The sequence below is a fragment of the Eubalaena glacialis genome, chromosome 2, assembly GCF_028564815.1.
Source record: "Eubalaena glacialis isolate mEubGla1 chromosome 2, mEubGla1.1.hap2.+ XY, whole genome shotgun sequence".
NCBI classification, from domain to species: Eukaryota; Metazoa; Chordata; class Mammalia; order Artiodactyla; family Balaenidae; genus Eubalaena; species Eubalaena glacialis.
This window is the reverse complement of record NC_083717.1, coordinates 99153191-99173403: the sequence shown is the minus strand read 5'-3', so window position 1 is coordinate 99173403 and position 20213 is coordinate 99153191. Positions and strand designations below refer to the sequence as shown.

The following is a 20213-nucleotide window of genomic DNA, read 5'->3' as shown; positions in this document are numbered from 1 at the left end:
AGTCCGGTTGCGGGGGGAGAAGGCGGCGAGGCGAGGGGTGGGATGGGGAAGGACACTGAGGTGCCCGCTCACTCCCCTCTGCCCCGCGTCACGTCTCTGAGTGCTCTCGCCTCTCGAACTGCGGGCCGGAGCCCGAGCGCCCCCTTCTCATTAATTCTTGTTCGTATTTTTAACTAAATTTTTATTTTTTATCACAGCAAATTTGATTACAATATTTTGTTTGCTCTAGGTGTGCAAGATGTGGTTCTTTCACACATATACATATATCTATTCTTCTTCATATCCTCTTCCCATGTAGGTTATGACACAATGTTGAGTAGTCTTCTCTTGGTATTCTGTAGGTCTTTGGTGATTCTGTATTTCACATGTGTTTGTATATCTCTGTTAAACCCAATATCGTAGTGTATCCAATCCTCACACCTTTGCATTTGGTGAACCATAAGTTTGTTTAATGAATCTCTGATTGCCTTTCTCTGTGGAAATATCTTCATTGGTATCAATTTTTAGGTAACACCTATAAGTGATAGGATAGGATATGTGTCTTTTGCTTTCTCACTTACTACAAGTTGCGTGATTACTTCTAGACTCATCTATGGTGCTGCAAATGGCATTGTTTCATTTTTTCGCTAGCTAATATTCCATCTCTACATGTAGCAGTTCTTCTTTGTCCCCCCATCTGTTGGTGGACTTTTTGGTTACTTCCATATCTTGGCTATTGTAATACTGTGCAGTGCAGATTTGCCTGCCTGTGTCCTTCCAATTCTGTCTTCTGAGGTTATAGGTCCAGGAATGGGCCTGCTGGAACATATGGTAGCTCAATATTTACCTTTTAAAAGCACCTCCATTCAGTTCTCACTAGTGGCTCTTTCCAAGTTACGTGCCTCTTAAAGTTGAGCGTATGCATTTCTCCACAACACCTTCAGCATTTATTGTTTATAGTTTTCTTGCTGATGGTTATTCTGACTGGCGTGAGCTGATACCTCTTTGTGGTTGAATTTGCATGTGTCTCATAATCCGTTGAAATTGAGCTTTAAGGCACGTGCTTTTTATTTTTCAATCTGTGATTACAGCTTAGTTCTTCAAAGTGTTTTCTTAAAGTATGTGTCACATTTTGAAATGTTTTGGCCATTACCTCCCTCTAGACATTTTGAGGGCAGGTTTCATTTACAGCCCTGCAATACTTGTTCATATGAAGTGAGCATTAGCACAGGTTTTAAAGCTGCTTTAGCAGGTAACGGCCAGAGGGCGGCAGCCTTTCTACGCGCCCCACTCCGGTAACTAGGGAAACAGCCCTCCCGGCCAGTGGTGTTCCTCGGTTATAAATTAGAGTGGAATGTGCCCGGATAAACCCACAAATGCTGATGTCTCCTTACTTTTGTTTGTTTTATAAATTTAATTTATGTTTTTTATTGGAGTAATATTCCATTGTGTACATAGACCACTTCTTCTTGGTGCATTCCTCGACTGATGGACATTTTCGTTGCTTCCAAGTGTTGGCTATCATAAATATTGCTGGAGTGCAGGATTGCCAGCCTGTGACTTTTTGATTCTCATTTTCTCAGGGGATAGGCCCAGCACTGGGTGTGATTGATTGACTGGTAGCTCAATGTTTCCCTTTTCAAAGCACCTCCATTGTGTTTTCATTAGTGGCTCTTACCACGTCCCCCTTAGAACAGAGGGTAAGCGTCTCTCCACAATCACTTCAGCATTTATTATTTGCAGCATTTTTGCTAATGGCCATTCTGACTGTTGTGAGCTGAACGGTTTTTGTAATTTGGGTTTGCATGTCTTTAAAAATTCCTAAAATTCATCATTCTTCCACGCCTTTTTCTTTTCTGTTAAAAAAAAAGAAAAAAGAAAAAAGTGTGAGTACAACATACCTCTTGAAATTGTCGACTTGGTAGGTTGCCCTCTTTTGAACTTTTTGGTCGATTTTCGACCCCAGGAATTTTTGGAGGGCAGGTGTCATTTATAAAAATGCAAGTTTGGTGAATATTTAGTGACCTTTAGCAATGGGTTTAAAGCTGCTGTTGTGGGAAACGACCACAAGGAGGCATCATTTCTCCGTTCCCAAATCTGGGTACAAGGGCTGCAGAGCCTTTCAGGAAGTCGTGTTCCTAGGTTATAAATTGGAATGGAATGTGCCAGGAGAATCCCCCATAAGTTTATGTCTCATTACTTCTTCTTGGTTTTTTTTTACTTTTTTAAATCGCGGTAAAGATTAGAATCTTGTTTGTCCTAGGTGTACAGAATCTGGTTCATTTGTACATTATATATGTCTATTCTTGTACAGATCCTCTTCCCATGTAAAATATTACAGAGTGTTCTGTAGACCTCCCTTGCTATATGGTCGGTCTTTTTGATAAATGTATATAATATGTATTTGTATACATATAGTACCACTAATCTTAATTTATCCATTCCCCCCACCTTTCCTTTTACACGAGCATAGTTTGTTTTCTAATGCTGTGAGTGTCTTTCTCTGTGGAAATATGTTCATTTGTGTCAGTTATTAGATAACGCCTGTAAGTGATATCATCGGATATAGGTCTTTAGCTTTCCGACTTACGTCATGTTTGGTGATTATCTCCAGGTTCACCTGTGGTGCCTCAAAGAGCAGTGTTTCATTGTTTTCCATGGCTAATATTCCACTGTGTACATGGACGACTTCTTCTTTATCCATTCACCTGTTGAAGAACATTTTGGTTGCTTCACTGTCTTGGCTATTGTGAATAAGGCTGCAGTGCAGCTTTTGCAGCCAATGCCTTCTCGATTCTGGTCTTCTCAGGTGAGAGGCCCAGTGGTGCGCCTGCTGGATTGAATGGTACCTCAATTTTTACTTTTTAATGAAGCTCCTTTCTGTCCTCATTGTTGGGTGTTACCAATTTACGTCTCACCAGCAGGTAGAGGGTACACAGTTCTCTAAAGCCCCTTCAGCATTTATTGTTTGTAGACTTTTTGCTGATGGTCAGTCGACTGGTGTGAGTTGAAACCTTTTTGTAGATTACATTGCCTGAGTCTAATACTACCTGAGGTTGAGCTTTTATCCATTTTCCTTTTTTTTAAAGAGAGTGAGTAAAACTTAACTCTTCATACTATCTTCTTGAAAAATTTGCCTGTTTTGAATTTTTTGTCCATTCCCTACCTCAGCACAATTTTTGAGGGCAGGTGTCCTTTACGGCCCCGAGTCCTTCTGAATGTTAATGACCATTAGCTGTGGGTGTAAAGCCGCTCTTGCGGGAAACGGCCACAAGGCGGCAGCATTTCTCCTTTACCAAATCTGGTTACTAGGGCAACAGAGCCTTAATGGAAGTGGTGTTCTAGGTTGTAAATTAGAATGGAATGTGCCAGGGAAAAGCCCTTTAAGTTTATGTCTCATTACTTCTTTTTTTTGGGAGGGGGAGGGGGGAGGTTTAAGTTGTTTTATTTAGGAAAATTGTGTCTTACAAAAGGGCTGCTGCAAAAGAAAGAGACCCCTGCAAAAATTACTTGTTTTTGCTTAACGTGAAAGTATGAGTGGTATCCAAGGAATCAAAGCAGTAGATGGACAAATCAGGGGCATCTCCAAGTTACTTTCAGGAAATAGAGCAACAAAACGCAAATTTATATTTTCTGATCAAGGAATTCTTCTAACAATTTAACTTTAGCTTATCTCGTGGATTACCTCCCCTGCGTCCCCTTTTAGTGGAAAAGCATGACTTACTACTGCAAACCAATTACTCCACAACAGGAAACACCTTAGAACATAGTTTTGAATCACACCTGTCTAGCTGCAAAGCTCAGGGATGGAATGAGGCAAATACCCACAAAAACGTACCCAACAACCCAACAACAAAACCCCTCAAATGAGGACAAAGGTTTGTCAAAATTGCCTGGACTAGAAAGTCTAGGAGATCATAAAACATTAAATACAACTGTGTAACTGAGACCCAGTTTGTGTTAATACATGAGATAACCAGATAATTGAACCTCTATGGCTAAGCCCATTTCCCTATTTATATAGACAGAGTTAGCCCTGCTCTATTAACAGCTACCAATATACTGCTTTGTCCTTTAAGATCTATTTGCCACACGAGGCTGAAACCACTAAAGTTGAGTTTTTCCACTAAGGCTACAGACACTGCATCTATGCAGGGATGAGAAGCTTGTTACACACTCACACGTACCAAGTCTATCAGCCCTTGGGTGTCAACTTCCAACTCTGTGTTTATTTTATTCCACTATATCTTTATATGTGTTCTTTCACAATTTTCCTATCAGGCTAAACACAGTAAAAATCTCAACACAGTCGCACCTGGTTCTGGTTACCCAGCAGTAGTACTTGTGTGCAATTAAACAAGAGACGAAAACCACAGAACGAGTGCACAGGGTGGGGATTCCAGGGCAGGGAACAGATATAAAAACACAGATGTGCAGAATTCACCAGAAACCTCAAGCATCCGCCTAAGTCTATAGCAGAAGGCTACATGCCACAGTCCAGATCCTTCACCTATCACCCCAATACTTGGACCCCAAAGCAGGGCCAATGCTGTTACTTTTGAACCTGGGGTCCTCAAAAATGAGTACTGGAAATCCAGAAATGCTACCCTTGAACTGTGTGAATCTGGCTGAAAACAGATGACGCAACAAACCTACACTCTATCTGTCTGACGGTTAAATTCATGTTACAAAAAAACTAAATTTAAGATTCATTTTTGTACCTTTTTTAAACAGAGAAAACAAAATACTCCTTGGGGAAAGGTGAGGGATTGAGAAGACAGGCCCTGGGTAAAAATTATTATGACAACACGTGGAGTTGAGAGGCCTGCCTAGAAGAGAAACACGGGCATTGCCGCAACCGGTGGGGACGGCTGCCGTCTGAGGCTCAGCAGACCAGTTCACACGCCCCGCAAAGCTGCTATAGATCCAAGTCATAAAAATGTTCCAGCTCATCGTGAAACAAGTCCCACTCGTCTTCCGAGTCTGTCAGGTCATCGTCCCCACCTGCAGCCAAAAGCATAAGCAACATCTCGTCCAGCTCAAAGGTGACAACCTCTTCTTCGTCGTTGTCAAAGGGGTTGCCGTTCTCTCTTTCCTCAATAAGCTCCCAGAAGTGGTTCCTTCGTTGGGCCCGGTATCTGCTTGATGTTCCCACTTTCTGTCTCTGTGGCTCCTCTCTACGGCCATCAGGGTACACCTGCTTGTAAAAGCAGTTCCCTCCAAACGGGCAGCTCCCACGTCCTTCATCAAAATACCTGCACGCCTTGTTGCTCATTGCCTCCTTGTATTTCTGAATGAGTTTCTGCTTCTCTACTTTCTCCTCCACCCAGTACTCACGTGGAATGACAAAGTTAGATGTGATCTGGCATTCTGGGCAGTACTTTATGATCTTGCTCTCAAATTGCTTAGCACTCCTCCACTTGCGAATACATTTGAGACAGTAGGTGTGGTTGCAGTTGGAGAGGATTCCGAAGTGGCGCTAGCGGGGGTTGGCTTTCTCATAGACCGCCTCCATGCAGATCCCACACACCATGTCCTTGCTGCGCTGCAGAGCAAACGAGAGCTCCATGTCCTTCACATGGGCTTCGATGCAAGGATTTAAATGTTGTGATCTTTGGGCAGCATCCACTGGATGGAAGACCTGCAGCCCACACATATCACACGAGTCTCCGTGGAGATACACACAGTTCTCCCCATATCGGCACTCTCCCACTGCAGCATAGGGGCAGATCTGCTTCTTTGTTTCCACTGCAGTTTGCTCCTTCTCTGATTCCTCCTTGGTCACTGAGCCCTGCAGGGGTGCTTCAGTGGAGGAAGGGGCAGTATGGCCACAGTAGGGCTGCCCAGGAACGAACTCAATGGCGTTCACCCAGTCTTCTGAACCCGCTCCTACAGTTGAAGAGTTTGAATTTCTTGACTCAGCTTCGCCCATATGCATTTCAACAATCTGTCCAACTACTGATGAGAGACTTGAGGAAGCAGCAAGGGGTGACTTGGCTATTAGAGCTGTAGCAGTTGCTTCCTCCGGTTTCAATGGCTTGCTGTGTTCATATCTGCAGCGGTCTCCGTAAATACAGTATCCTCGCTGAAAGTACTTGCACACTACACCATATGGACTGTCAGAGAGGTCATGTGAGTATCGACGGTTATCTCCTTCCTTACAAACCCCATGCATGAAATACCTGCATGTGACCTGTTTGGTCCAGCCGCCGCCGCTGCCGTCGCTGCCAAATCCCGCGCCCGCAGGGACGGGGAGGTGACTGTGGGGATAAGGGTGGGGGAGGCCGCTGCCACCGCCGCCGCTGCCGCTCCTGCTCCTGATGTTGTGGCTGTTGTTCCGGGAGCTGCAGCCTCCGCCATTACTGTTTATCCCACACAGCAGTGGCGCCGGAACTTCTGGGATCACATAATTCCAGTCCGGTTGCGGGGGGAGAAGGCGGCGAGGCGAGGGGTGGGATGGGGAAGGACACTGAGGTGCCCGCTCACTCCCCTCTGCCCCGCGTCACGTCTCTGAGTGCTCTCGCCTCTCGAACTGCGGGCCGGAGCCCGAGCGCCCCCTTCTCATTAATTCTTGTTCGTATTTTTAACTAAATTTTTATTTTTTATCACAGCAAATTTGATTACAATATTTTGTTTGCTCTAGGTGTGCAAGATGTGGTTCTTTCACACATATACATATATCTATTCTTCTTCATATCCTCTTCCCATGTAGGTTATGACACAATGTTGAGTAGTCTTCTCTTGGTATTCTGTAGGTCTTTGGTGATTCTGTATTTCACATGTGTTTGTATATCTCTGTTAAACCCAATATCGTAGTGTATCCAATCCTCACACCTTTGCATTTGGTGAACCATAAGTTTGTTTAATGAATCTCTGATTGCCTTTCTCTGTGGAAATATCTTCATTGGTATCAATTTTTAGGTAACACCTATAAGTGATAGGATAGGATATGTGTCTTTTGCTTTCTCACTTACTACAAGTTGCGTGATTACTTCTAGACTCATCTATGGTGCTGCAAATGGCATTGTTTCATTTTTTCGCTAGCTAATATTCCATCTCTACATGTAGCAGTTCTTCTTTGTCCCCCCATCTGTTGGTGGACTTTTTGGTTACTTCCATATCTTGGCTATTGTAATACTGTGCAGTGCAGATTTGCCTGCCTGTGTCCTTCCAATTCTGTCTTCTGAGGTTATAGGTCCAGGAATGGGCCTGCTGGAACATATGGTAGCTCAATATTTACCTTTTAAAAGCACCTCCATTCAGTTCTCACTAGTGGCTCTTTCCAAGTTACGTGCCTCTTAAAGTTGAGCGTATGCATTTCTCCACAACACCTTCAGCATTTATTGTTTATAGTTTTCTTGCTGATGGTTATTCTGACTGGCGTGAGCTGATACCTCTTTGTGGTTGAATTTGCATGTGTCTCATAATCCGTTGAAATTGAGCTTTAAGGCACGTGCTTTTTATTTTTCAATCTGTGATTACAGCTTAGTTCTTCAAAGTGTTTTCTTAAAGTATGTGTCACATTTTGAAATGTTTTGGCCATTACCTCCCTCTAGACATTTTGAGGGCAGGTTTCATTTACAGCCCTGCAATACTTGTTCATATGAAGTGAGCATTAGCACAGGTTTTAAAGCTGCTTTAGCAGGTAACGGCCAGAGGGCGGCAGCCTTTCTACGCGCCCCACTCCGGTAACTAGGGAAACAGCCCTCCCGGCCAGTGGTGTTCCTCGGTTATAAATTAGAGTGGAATGTGCCCGGATAAACCCACAAATGCTGATGTCTCCTTACTTTTGTTTGTTTTATAAATTTAATTTATGTTTTTTATTGGAGTAATATTCCATTGTGTACATAGACCACTTCTTCTTGGTGCATTCCTCGACTGATGGACATTTTCGTTGCTTCCAAGTGTTGGCTATCATAAATATTGCTGGAGTGCAGGATTGCCAGCCTGTGACTTTTTGATTCTCATTTTCTCAGGGGATAGGCCCAGCACTGGGTGTGATTGATTGACTGGTAGCTCAATGTTTCCCTTTTCAAAGCACCTCCATTGTGTTTTCATTAGTGGCTCTTACCACGTCCCCCTTAGAACAGAGGGTAAGCGTCTCTCCACAATCACTTCAGCATTTATTATTTGCAGCATTTTTGCTAATGGCCATTCTGACTGTTGTGAGCTGAACGGTTTTTGTAATTTGGGTTTGCATGTCTTTAAAAATTCCTAAAATTCATCATTCTTCCACGCCTTTTTCTTTTCTGTTAAAAAAAAAGAAAAAAGAAAAAAGTGTGAGTACAACATACCTCTTGAAATTGTCGACTTGGTAGGTTGCCCTCTTTTGAACTTTTTGGTCGATTTTCGACCCCAGGAATTTTTGGAGGGCAGGTGTCATTTATAAAAATGCAAGTTTGGTGAATATTTAGTGACCTTTAGCAATGGGTTTAAAGCTGCTGTTGTGGGAAACGACCACAAGGAGGCATCATTTCTCCGTTCCCAAATCTGGGTACAAGGGCTGCAGAGCCTTTCAGGAAGTCGTGTTCCTAGGTTATAAATTGGAATGGAATGTGCCAGGAGAATCCCCCATAAGTTTATGTCTCATTACTTCTTCTTGGTTTTTTTTTACTTTTTTAAATCGCGGTAAAGATTAGAATCTTGTTTGTCCTAGGTGTACAGAATCTGGTTCATTTGTACATTATATATGTCTATTCTTGTACAGATCCTCTTCCCATGTAAAATATTACAGAGTGTTCTGTAGACCTCCCTTGCTATATGGTCGGTCTTTTTGATAAATGTATATAATATGTATTTGTATACATATAGTACCACTAATCTTAATTTATCCATTCCCCCCACCTTTCCTTTTACACGAGCATAGTTTGTTTTCTAATGCTGTGAGTGTCTTTCTCTGTGGAAATATGTTCATTTGTGTCAGTTATTAGATAACGCCTGTAAGTGATATCATCGGATATAGGTCTTTAGCTTTCCGACTTACGTCATGTTTGGTGATTATCTCCAGGTTCACCTGTGGTGCCTCAAAGAGCAGTGTTTCATTGTTTTCCATGGCTAATATTCCACTGTGTACATGGACGACTTCTTCTTTATCCATTCACCTGTTGAAGAACATTTTGGTTGCTTCACTGTCTTGGCTATTGTGAATAAGGCTGCAGTGCAGCTTTTGCAGCCAATGCCTTCTCGATTCTGGTCTTCTCAGGTGAGAGGCCCAGTGGTGCGCCTGCTGGATTGAATGGTACCTCAATTTTTACTTTTTAATGAAGCTCCTTTCTGTCCTCATTGTTGGGTGTTACCAATTTACGTCTCACCAGCAGGTAGAGGGTACACAGTTCTCTAAAGCCCCTTCAGCATTTATTGTTTGTAGACTTTTTGCTGATGGTCAGTCGACTGGTGTGAGTTGAAACCTTTTTGTAGATTACATTGCCTGAGTCTAATACTACCTGAGGTTGAGCTTTTATCCATTTTCCTTTTTTTTAAAGAGAGTGAGTAAAACTTAACTCTTCATACTATCTTCTTGAAAAATTTGCCTGTTTTGAATTTTTTGTCCATTCCCTACCTCAGCACAATTTTTGAGGGCAGGTGTCCTTTACGGCCCCGAGTCCTTCTGAATGTTAATGACCATTAGCTGTGGGTGTAAAGCCGCTCTTGCGGGAAACGGCCACAAGGCGGCAGCATTTCTCCTTTACCAAATCTGGTTACTAGGGCAACAGAGCCTTAATGGAAGTGGTGTTCTAGGTTGTAAATTAGAATGGAATGTGCCAGGGAAAAGCCCTTTAAGTTTATGTCTCATTACTTCTTTTTTTTGGGAGGGGGAGGGGGGAGGTTTAAGTTGTTTTATTTAGGAAAATTGTGTCTTACAAAAGGGCTGCTGCAAAAGAAAGAGACCCCTGCAAAAATTACTTGTTTTTGCTTAACGTGAAAGTATGAGTGGTATCCAAGGAATCAAAGCAGTAGATGGACAAATCAGGGGCATCTCCAAGTTACTTTCAGGAAATAGAGCAACAAAACGCAAATTTATATTTTCTGATCAAGGAATTCTTCTAACAATTTAACTTTAGCTTATCTCGTGGATTACCTCCCCTGCGTCCCCTTTTAGTGGAAAAGCATGACTTACTACTGCAAACCAATTACTCCACAACAGGAAACACCTTAGAACATAGTTTTGAATCACACCTGTCTAGCTGCAAAGCTCAGGGATGGAATGAGGCAAATACCCACAAAAACGTACCCAACAACCCAACAACAAAACCCCTCAAATGAGGACAAAGGTTTGTCAAAATTGCCTGGACTAGAAAGTCTAGGAGATCATAAAACATTAAATACAACTGTGTAACTGAGACCCAGTTTGTGTTAATACATGAGATAACCAGATAATTGAACCTCTATGGCTAAGCCCATTTCCCTATTTATATAGACAGAGTTAGCCCTGCTCTATTAACAGCTACCAATATACTGCTTTGTCCTTTAAGATCTATTTGCCACACGAGGCTGAAACCACTAAAGTTGAGTTTTTCCACTAAGGCTACAGACACTGCATCTATGCAGGGATGAGAAGCTTGTTACACACTCACACGTACCAAGTCTATCAGCCCTTGGGTGTCAACTTCCAACTCTGTGTTTATTTTATTCCACTATATCTTTATATGTGTTCTTTCACAATTTTCCTATCAGGCTAAACACAGTAAAAATCTCAACACAGTCGCACCTGGTTCTGGTTACCCAGCAGTAGTACTTGTGTGCAATTAAACAAGAGACGAAAACCACAGAACGAGTGCACAGGGTGGGGATTCCAGGGCAGGGAACAGATATAAAAACACAGATGTGCAGAATTCACCAGAAACCTCAAGCATCCGCCTAAGTCTATAGCAGAAGGCTACATGCCACAGTCCAGATCCTTCACCTATCACCCCAATACTTGGACCCCAAAGCAGGGCCAATGCTGTTACTTTTGAACCTGGGGTCCTCAAAAATGAGTACTGGAAATCCAGAAATGCTACCCTTGAACTGTGTGAATCTGGCTGAAAACAGATGACGCAACAAACCTACACTCTATCTGTCTGACGGTTAAATTCATGTTACAAAAAAACTAAATTTAAGATTCATTTTTGTACCTTTTTTAAACAGAGAAAACAAAATACTCCTTGGGGAAAGGTGAGGGATTGAGAAGACAGGCCCTGGGTAAAAATTATTATGACAACACGTGGAGTTGAGAGGCCTGCCTAGAAGAGAAACACGGGCATTGCCGCAACCGGTGGGGACGGCTGCCGTCTGAGGCTCAGCAGACCAGTTCACACGCCCCGCAAAGCTGCTATAGATCCAAGTCATAAAAATGTTCCAGCTCATCGTGAAACAAGTCCCACTCGTCTTCCGAGTCTGTCAGGTCATCGTCCCCACCTGCAGCCAAAAGCATAAGCAACATCTCGTCCAGCTCAAAGGTGACAACCTCTTCTTCGTCGTTGTCAAAGGGGTTGCCGTTCTCTCTTTCCTCAATAAGCTCCCAGAAGTGGTTCCTTCGTTGGGCCCGGTATCTGCTTGATGTTCCCACTTTCTGTCTCTGTGGCTCCTCTCTACGGCCATCAGGGTACACCTGCTTGTAAAAGCAGTTCCCTCCAAACGGGCAGCTCCCACGTCCTTCATCAAAATACCTGCACGCCTTGTTGCTCATTGCCTCCTTGTATTTCTGAATGAGTTTCTGCTTCTCTACTTTCTCCTCCACCCAGTACTCACGTGGAATGACAAAGTTAGATGTGATCTGGCATTCTGGGCAGTACTTTATGATCTTGCTCTCAAATTGCTTAGCACTCCTCCACTTGCGAATACATTTGAGACAGTAGGTGTGGTTGCAGTTGGAGAGGATTCCGAAGTGGCGCTAGCGGGGGTTGGCTTTCTCATAGACCGCCTCCATGCAGATCCCACACACCATGTCCTTGCTGCGCTGCAGAGCAAACGAGAGCTCCATGTCCTTCACATGGGCTTCGATGCAAGGATTTAAATGTTGTGATCTTTGGGCAGCATCCACTGGATGGAAGACCTGCAGCCCACACATATCACACGAGTCTCCGTGGAGATACACACAGTTCTCCCCATATCGGCACTCTCCCACTGCAGCATAGGGGCAGATCTGCTTCTTTGTTTCCACTGCAGTTTGCTCCTTCTCTGATTCCTCCTTGGTCACTGAGCCCTGCAGGGGTGCTTCAGTGGAGGAAGGGGCAGTATGGCCACAGTAGGGCTGCCCAGGAACGAACTCAATGGCGTTCACCCAGTCTTCTGAACCCGCTCCTACAGTTGAAGAGTTTGAATTTCTTGACTCAGCTTCGCCCATATGCATTTCAACAATCTGTCCAACTACTGATGAGAGACTTGAGGAAGCAGCAAGGGGTGACTTGGCTATTAGAGCTGTAGCAGTTGCTTCCTCCGGTTTCAATGGCTTGCTGTGTTCATATCTGCAGCGGTCTCCGTAAATACAGTATCCTCGCTGAAAGTACTTGCACACTACACCATATGGACTGTCAGAGAGGTCATGTGAGTATCGACGGTTATCTCCTTCCTTACAAACCCCATGCATGAAATACCTGCATGTGACCTGTTTGGTCCAGCCGCCGCCGCTGCCGTCGCTGCCAAATCCCGCGCCCGCAGGGACGGGGAGGTGACTGTGGGGATAAGGGTGGGGGAGGCCGCTGCCACCGCCGCCGCTGCCGCTCCTGCTCCTGATGTTGTGGCTGTTGTTCCGGGAGCTGCAGCCTCCGCCATTACTGTTTATCCCACACAGCAGTGGCGCCGGAACTTCTGGGATCACATAATTCCAGTCCGGTTGCGGGGGGAGAAGGCGGCGAGGCGAGGGGTGGGATGGGGAAGGACACTGAGGTGCCCGCTCACTCCCCTCTGCCCCGCGTCACGTCTCTGAGTGCTCTCGCCTCTCGAACTGCGGGCCGGAGCCCGAGCGCCCCCTTCTCATTAATTCTTGTTCGTATTTTTAACTAAATTTTTATTTTTTATCACAGCAAATTTGATTACAATATTTTGTTTGCTCTAGGTGTGCAAGATGTGGTTCTTTCACACATATACATATATCTATTCTTCTTCATATCCTCTTCCCATGTAGGTTATGACACAATGTTGAGTAGTCTTCTCTTGGTATTCTGTAGGTCTTTGGTGATTCTGTATTTCACATGTGTTTGTATATCTCTGTTAAACCCAATATCGTAGTGTATCCAATCCTCACACCTTTGCATTTGGTGAACCATAAGTTTGTTTAATGAATCTCTGATTGCCTTTCTCTGTGGAAATATCTTCATTGGTATCAATTTTTAGGTAACACCTATAAGTGATAGGATAGGATATGTGTCTTTTGCTTTCTCACTTACTACAAGTTGCGTGATTACTTCTAGACTCATCTATGGTGCTGCAAATGGCATTGTTTCATTTTTTCGCTAGCTAATATTCCATCTCTACATGTAGCAGTTCTTCTTTGTCCCCCCATCTGTTGGTGGACTTTTTGGTTACTTCCATATCTTGGCTATTGTAATACTGTGCAGTGCAGATTTGCCTGCCTGTGTCCTTCCAATTCTGTCTTCTGAGGTTATAGGTCCAGGAATGGGCCTGCTGGAACATATGGTAGCTCAATATTTACCTTTTAAAAGCACCTCCATTCAGTTCTCACTAGTGGCTCTTTCCAAGTTACGTGCCTCTTAAAGTTGAGCGTATGCATTTCTCCACAACACCTTCAGCATTTATTGTTTATAGTTTTCTTGCTGATGGTTATTCTGACTGGCGTGAGCTGATACCTCTTTGTGGTTGAATTTGCATGTGTCTCATAATCCGTTGAAATTGAGCTTTAAGGCACGTGCTTTTTATTTTTCAATCTGTGATTACAGCTTAGTTCTTCAAAGTGTTTTCTTAAAGTATGTGTCACATTTTGAAATGTTTTGGCCATTACCTCCCTCTAGACATTTTGAGGGCAGGTTTCATTTACAGCCCTGCAATACTTGTTCATATGAAGTGAGCATTAGCACAGGTTTTAAAGCTGCTTTAGCAGGTAACGGCCAGAGGGCGGCAGCCTTTCTACGCGCCCCACTCCGGTAACTAGGGAAACAGCCCTCCCGGCCAGTGGTGTTCCTCGGTTATAAATTAGAGTGGAATGTGCCCGGATAAACCCACAAATGCTGATGTCTCCTTACTTTTGTTTGTTTTATAAATTTAATTTATGTTTTTTATTGGAGTAATATTCCATTGTGTACATAGACCACTTCTTCTTGGTGCATTCCTCGACTGATGGACATTTTCGTTGCTTCCAAGTGTTGGCTATCATAAATATTGCTGGAGTGCAGGATTGCCAGCCTGTGACTTTTTGATTCTCATTTTCTCAGGGGATAGGCCCAGCACTGGGTGTGATTGATTGACTGGTAGCTCAATGTTTCCCTTTTCAAAGCACCTCCATTGTGTTTTCATTAGTGGCTCTTACCACGTCCCCCTTAGAACAGAGGGTAAGCGTCTCTCCACAATCACTTCAGCATTTATTATTTGCAGCATTTTTGCTAATGGCCATTCTGACTGTTGTGAGCTGAACGGTTTTTGTAATTTGGGTTTGCATGTCTTTAAAAATTCCTAAAATTCATCATTCTTCCACGCCTTTTTCTTTTCTGTTAAAAAAAAAGAAAAAAGAAAAAAGTGTGAGTACAACATACCTCTTGAAATTGTCGACTTGGTAGGTTGCCCTCTTTTGAACTTTTTGGTCGATTTTCGACCCCAGGAATTTTTGGAGGGCAGGTGTCATTTATAAAAATGCAAGTTTGGTGAATATTTAGTGACCTTTAGCAATGGGTTTAAAGCTGCTGTTGTGGGAAACGACCACAAGGAGGCATCATTTCTCCGTTCCCAAATCTGGGTACAAGGGCTGCAGAGCCTTTCAGGAAGTCGTGTTCCTAGGTTATAAATTGGAATGGAATGTGCCAGGAGAATCCCCCATAAGTTTATGTCTCATTACTTCTTCTTGGTTTTTTTTTTACTTTTTTAAATCGCGGTAAAGATTAGAATCTTGTTTGTCCTAGGTGTACAGAATCTGGTTCATTTGTACATTATATATGTCTATTCTTGTACAGATCCTCTTCCCATGTAAAATATTACAGAGTGTTCTGTAGACCTCCCTTGCTATATGGTCGGTCTTTTTGATAAATGTATATAATATGTATTTGTATACATATAGTACCACTAATCTTAATTTATCCATTCCCCCCACCTTTCCTTTTACACGAGCATAGTTTGTTTTCTAATGCTGTGAGTGTCTTTCTCTGTGGAAATATGTTCATTTGTGTCAGTTATTAGATAACGCCTGTAAGTGATATCATCGGATATAGGTCTTTAGCTTTCCGACTTACGTCATGTTTGGTGATTATCTCCAGGTTCACCTGTGGTGCCTCAAAGAGCAGTGTGTCATTGTTTTCCATGGCTAATATTCCACTGTGTACATGGACGACTTCTTCTTTATCCATTCACCTGTTGAAGAACATTTTGGTTGCTTCACTGTCTTGGCTATTGTGAATAAGGCTGCAGTGCAGCTTTTGCAGCCAATGCCTTCTCGATTCTGGTCTTCTCAGGTGAGAGGCCCAGTGGTGCGCCTGCTGGATTGAATGGTACCTCAATTTTTACTTTTTAATGAAGCTCCTTTCTGTCCTCATTGTTGGGTGTTACCAATTTACGTCTCACCAGCAGGTAGAGGGTACACAGTTCTCTAAAGCCCCTTCAGCATTTATTGTTTGTAGACTTTTTGCTGATGGTCAGTCGACTGGTGTGAGTTGAAACCTTTTTGTAGATTACATTGCCTGAGTCTAATACTACCTGAGGTTGAGCTTTTATCCATTTTCCTTTTTTTTAAAGAGAGTGAGTAAAACTTAACTCTTCATACTATCTTCTTGAAAAATTTGCCTGTTTTGAATTTTTTGTCCATTCCCTACCTCAGCACAATTTTTGAGGGCAGGTGTCCTTTACGGCCCCGAGTCCTTCTGAATGTTAATGACCATTAGCTGTGGGTGTAAAGCCGCTCTTGCGGGAAACGGCCACAAGGCGGCAGCATTTCTCCTTTACCAAATCTGGTTACTAGGGCAACAGAGCCTTAATGGAAGTGGTGTTCTAGGTTGTAAATTAGAATGGAATGTGCCAGGGAAAAGCCCTTTAAGTTTATGTCTCATTACTTCTTTTTTTTGGGAGGGGGAGGGGGGAGGTTTAAGTTGTTTTATTTAGGAAAATTGTGTCTTACAAAAGGGCTGCTGCAAAAGAAAGAGACCCCTGCAAAAATTACTTGTTTTTGCTTAACGTGAAAGTATGAGTGGTATCCAAGGAATCAAAGCAGTAGATGGACAAATCAGGGGCATCTCCAAGTTACTTTCAGGAAATAGAGCAACAAAACGCAAATTTATATTTTCTGATCAAGGAATTCTTCTAACAATTTAACTTTAGCTTATCTCGTGGATTACCTCCCCTGCGTCCCCTTTTAGTGGAAAAGCATGACTTACTACTGCAAACCAATTACTCCACAACAGGAAACACCTTAGAACATAGTTTTGAATCACACCTGTCTAGCTGCAAAGCTCAGGGATGGAATGAGGCAAATACCCACAAAAACGTACCCAACAACCCAACAACAAAACCCCTCAAATGAGGACAAAGGTTTGTCAAAATTGCCTGGACTAGAAAGTCTAGGAGATCATAAAACATTAAATACAACTGTGTAACTGAGACCCAGTTTGTGTTAATACATGAGATAACCAGATAATTGAACCTCTATGGCTAAGCCCATTTCCCTATTTATATAGACAGAGTTAGCCCTGCTCTATTAACAGCTACCAATATACTGCTTTGTCCTTTAAGATCTATTTGCCACACGAGGCTGAAACCACTAAAGTTGAGTTTTTCCACTAAGGCTACAGACACTGCATCTATGCAGGGATGAGAAGCTTGTTACACACTCACACGTACCAAGTCTATCAGCCCTTGGGTGTCAACTTCCAACTCTGTGTTTATTTTATTCCACTATATCTTTATATGTGTTCTTTCACAATTTTCCTATCAGGCTAAACACAGTAAAAATCTCAACACAGTCGCACCTGGTTCTGGTTACCCAGCAGTAGTACTTGTGTGCAATTAAACAAGAGACGAAAACCACAGAACGAGTGCACAGGGTGGGGATTCCAGGGCAGGGAACAGATATAAAAACACAGATGTGCAGAATTCACCAGAAACCTCAAGCATCCGCCTAAGTCTATAGCAGAAGGCTACATGCCACAGTCCAGATCCTTCACCTATCACCCCAATACTTGGACCCCAAAGCAGGGCCAATGCTGTTACTTTTGAACCTGGGGTCCTCAAAAATGAGTACTGGAAATCCAGAAATGCTACCCTTGAACTGTGTGAATCTGGCTGAAAACAGATGACGCAACAAACCTACACTCTATCTGTCTGACGGTTAAATTCATGTTACAAAAAAACTAAATTTAAGATTCATTTTTGTACCTTTTTTAAACAGAGAAAACAAAATACTCCTTGGGGAAAGGTGAGGGATTGAGAAGACAGGCCCTGGGTAAAAATTATTATGACAACACGTGGAGTTGAGAGGCCTGCCTAGAAGAGAAACACGGGCATTGCCGCAACCGGTGGGGACGGCTGCCGTCTGAGGCTCAGCAGACCAGTTCACACGCCCCGCAAAGCTGCTATAGATCCAAGTCATAAAAATGTTCCAGCTCATCGTGAAACAAGTCCCACTCGTCTTCCGAGTCTGTCAGGTCATCGTCCCCACCTGCAGCCAAAAGCATAAGCAACATCTCGTCCAGCTCAAAGGTGACAACCTCTTCTTCGTCGTTGTCAAAGGGGTTGCCGTTCTCTCTTTCCTCAATAAGCTCCCAGAAGTGGTTCCTTCGTTGGGCCCGGTATCTGCTTGATGTTCCCACTTTCTGTCTCTGTGGCTCCTCTCTACGGCCATCAGGGTACACCTGCTTGTAAAAGCAGTTCCCTCCAAACGGGCAGCTCCCACGTCCTTCATCAAAATACCTGCACGCCTTGTTGCTCATTGCCTCCTTGTATTTCTGAATGAGTTTCTGCTTCTCTACTTTCTCCTCCACCCAGTACTCACGTGGAATGACAAAGTTAGATGTGATCCGGCATTCTGGGCAGAACTTTATGATCTTGCTCTCAAATTGCTTAGCACTCCTCCACTTGCGAATACATTTGAGACAGTAGGTGTGGTTGCAGTTGGAGAGGATTCCGAAGCGGCGTTCGCGGGGGTTGGCTTTCTCATAGACCGCCTCCATGCAGATCCCACACACCATGTCCTTGCTGCGCTGCAGAGCAAACGAGAGCTCCATGTCCTTCACATGGGCTTCGATGCAAGGATTTAAATGTTGTGATCTTTGGGCAGCATCCACTGGATGGAAGACCTGCAGCCCACACATATCACACGAGTCTCCGTGGAGATACACACAGTTCTCCCCATATCGGCACTCTCCCACTGCAGCATAGGGGCAGATCTGCTTCTTTGTTTCCACTGCAGTTTGCTCCTTCTCTGATTCCTCCTTGGTCACTGAGCCCTGCAGGGGTGCTTCAGTGGAGGAAGGGGCAGTATGGCCACAGTAGGGCTGCCCAGGAACGAACTCAATGGCGTTCACCCAGTCTTCTGAACCCGCTCCTACAGTTGAAGAGTTTGAATTTCTTGACTCAGCTTCGCCCATATGCATTTCAACAATCTGTCCAACTACTGATGAGAGACTTGAGGAAGCAGCAAGGGGTGACTTGGCTATTAGAGCTGTAGCAGTTGCTTCCTCCGGTTTCAATGGCTTGCTGTGTTCATATCTGCAGCGGTCTCCGTAAATACAGTATCCTCACTGAAAGTACTTGCACACTACACCATATGGACTGTCAGAGAGGTCATGTGAGTATCGACGGTTATCTCCTTCCTTACAAACCCCATGCATGAAATACCTGCATGTGACCTGTTTGGTCCAGCCGCCGCCGCTGCCGTCGCTGCCAAATCCCGCGCCCGCAGGGACGGGGAGGTGACTGTGGGGATAAGGGTGGGGGAGGCCGCTGCCACCGCCGCCGCTGCCGCTCCTGCTCCTGATGTTGTGGCTGTTGTTCCGGGAGCTGCAGCCTCCGCCATTACTGTTTATCCCACACAGCAGTGGCGCCGGAACTTCTGGGATCACATAATTCCAGTCCGGTTGCGGGGGGAGAAGGCGGCGAGGCGAGGGGTGGGATGGGGAAGGACACTGAGGTGCCCGCTCACTCCCCTCTGCCCCGCGTCACGTCTCTGAGTGCTCTCGCCTCTCGAACTGCGGGCCGGAGCCCGAGCGCCCCCTTCTCATTAATTCTTGTTCGTATTTTTAACTAAATTTTTATTTTTTATCACAGCAAATTTGATTACAATATTTTGTTTGCTCTAGGTGTGCAAGATGTGGTTCTTTCACACATATACATATATCTATTCTTCTTCATATCCTCTTCCCATGTAGGTTATGACACAATGTTGAGTAGTCTTCTCTTGGTATTCTGTAGGTCTTTGGTGATTCTGTATTTCACATGTGTTTGTATATCTCTGTTAAACCCAATATCGTAGTGTATCCAATCCTCACACCTTTGCATTTGGTGAACCATAAGTTTGTTTAATGAATCTCTGATTGCCTTTCTCTGTGGAAATATCTTCATTGGTATCAATTTTTAGGTAACACCTATAAGTGATAGGATAGGATATGTGTCTTTTGCTTTCTCACTTACTACAAGTTGCGTGATTACTTCTAGACTCATCTATGGTGCTGCAAATGGCATTGTTTCATTTTTTCGCTAGCTAATATTCCATCTCTACATGTAGCAGTTCTTCTTTGTCCCCCCATCTGTTGGTGGACTTTTTGGTTACTTCCATATCTTGGCTATTGTAATACTGTGCAGTGCAGATTTGCCTGCCTGTGTCCTTCCAATTCTGTCTTCTGAGGTTATAGGTCCAGGAATGGGCCTGCTGGAACATATGGTAGCTCAATATTTACCTTTTAAAGGCACCTCCATTCTGTTCTCATTAGTGGCTCTTTCCAAGTTACGTGCCTCTTAAAGTGGAGGGTGTGCATTTCTCCACAACACCTTCAGCATTTATTCTTTGTAGTTTTTTGCTGATGGTAGTACATACTGGTGTGAGCTGATACCTCTTTGTGGTTGAATTTGCACGTGTCTCATAATCCGTTGAAATTGAGCTTTAA

At 43.8% G+C, this 20213-nt stretch overlaps 3 protein-coding genes across 3 annotated transcripts; all 3 read right to left on the bottom strand.

Moving 5' to 3' along the window:
* Window positions 1-4866: 4866 nt before the first annotated feature.
* LOC133085195 (E3 ubiquitin-protein ligase makorin-1-like) lies at window positions 4867-6393 on the bottom strand. The gene is given in 2 exon segments (XM_061182127.1): window positions 4867-6222; window positions 6225-6393. Coding segments are annotated over 2 exon segments (1440 nt in total). The 5' UTR covers window positions 6340-6393; the 3' UTR covers window positions 4867-4897.
* Window positions 6394-11259: 4866 nt separating this feature from the next.
* Window positions 11260-12786, bottom strand: LOC133085194 (E3 ubiquitin-protein ligase makorin-1-like). The gene is given in 2 exon segments (XM_061182126.1): window positions 11260-12615; window positions 12618-12786. Coding segments are annotated over 2 exon segments (1440 nt in total). The 5' UTR covers window positions 12733-12786; the 3' UTR covers window positions 11260-11290.
* Window positions 12787-17655: 4869 nt separating this feature from the next.
* Window positions 17656-19180, bottom strand: LOC133085193 (E3 ubiquitin-protein ligase makorin-1-like). Its single transcript, XM_061182125.1, is given in 2 exon segments — window positions 17656-19009; window positions 19012-19180. Coding segments are annotated over 2 exon segments (1440 nt in total). The 5' UTR covers window positions 19127-19180; the 3' UTR covers window positions 17656-17684.
* Window positions 19181-20213: the final 1033 nt, after the last annotated feature.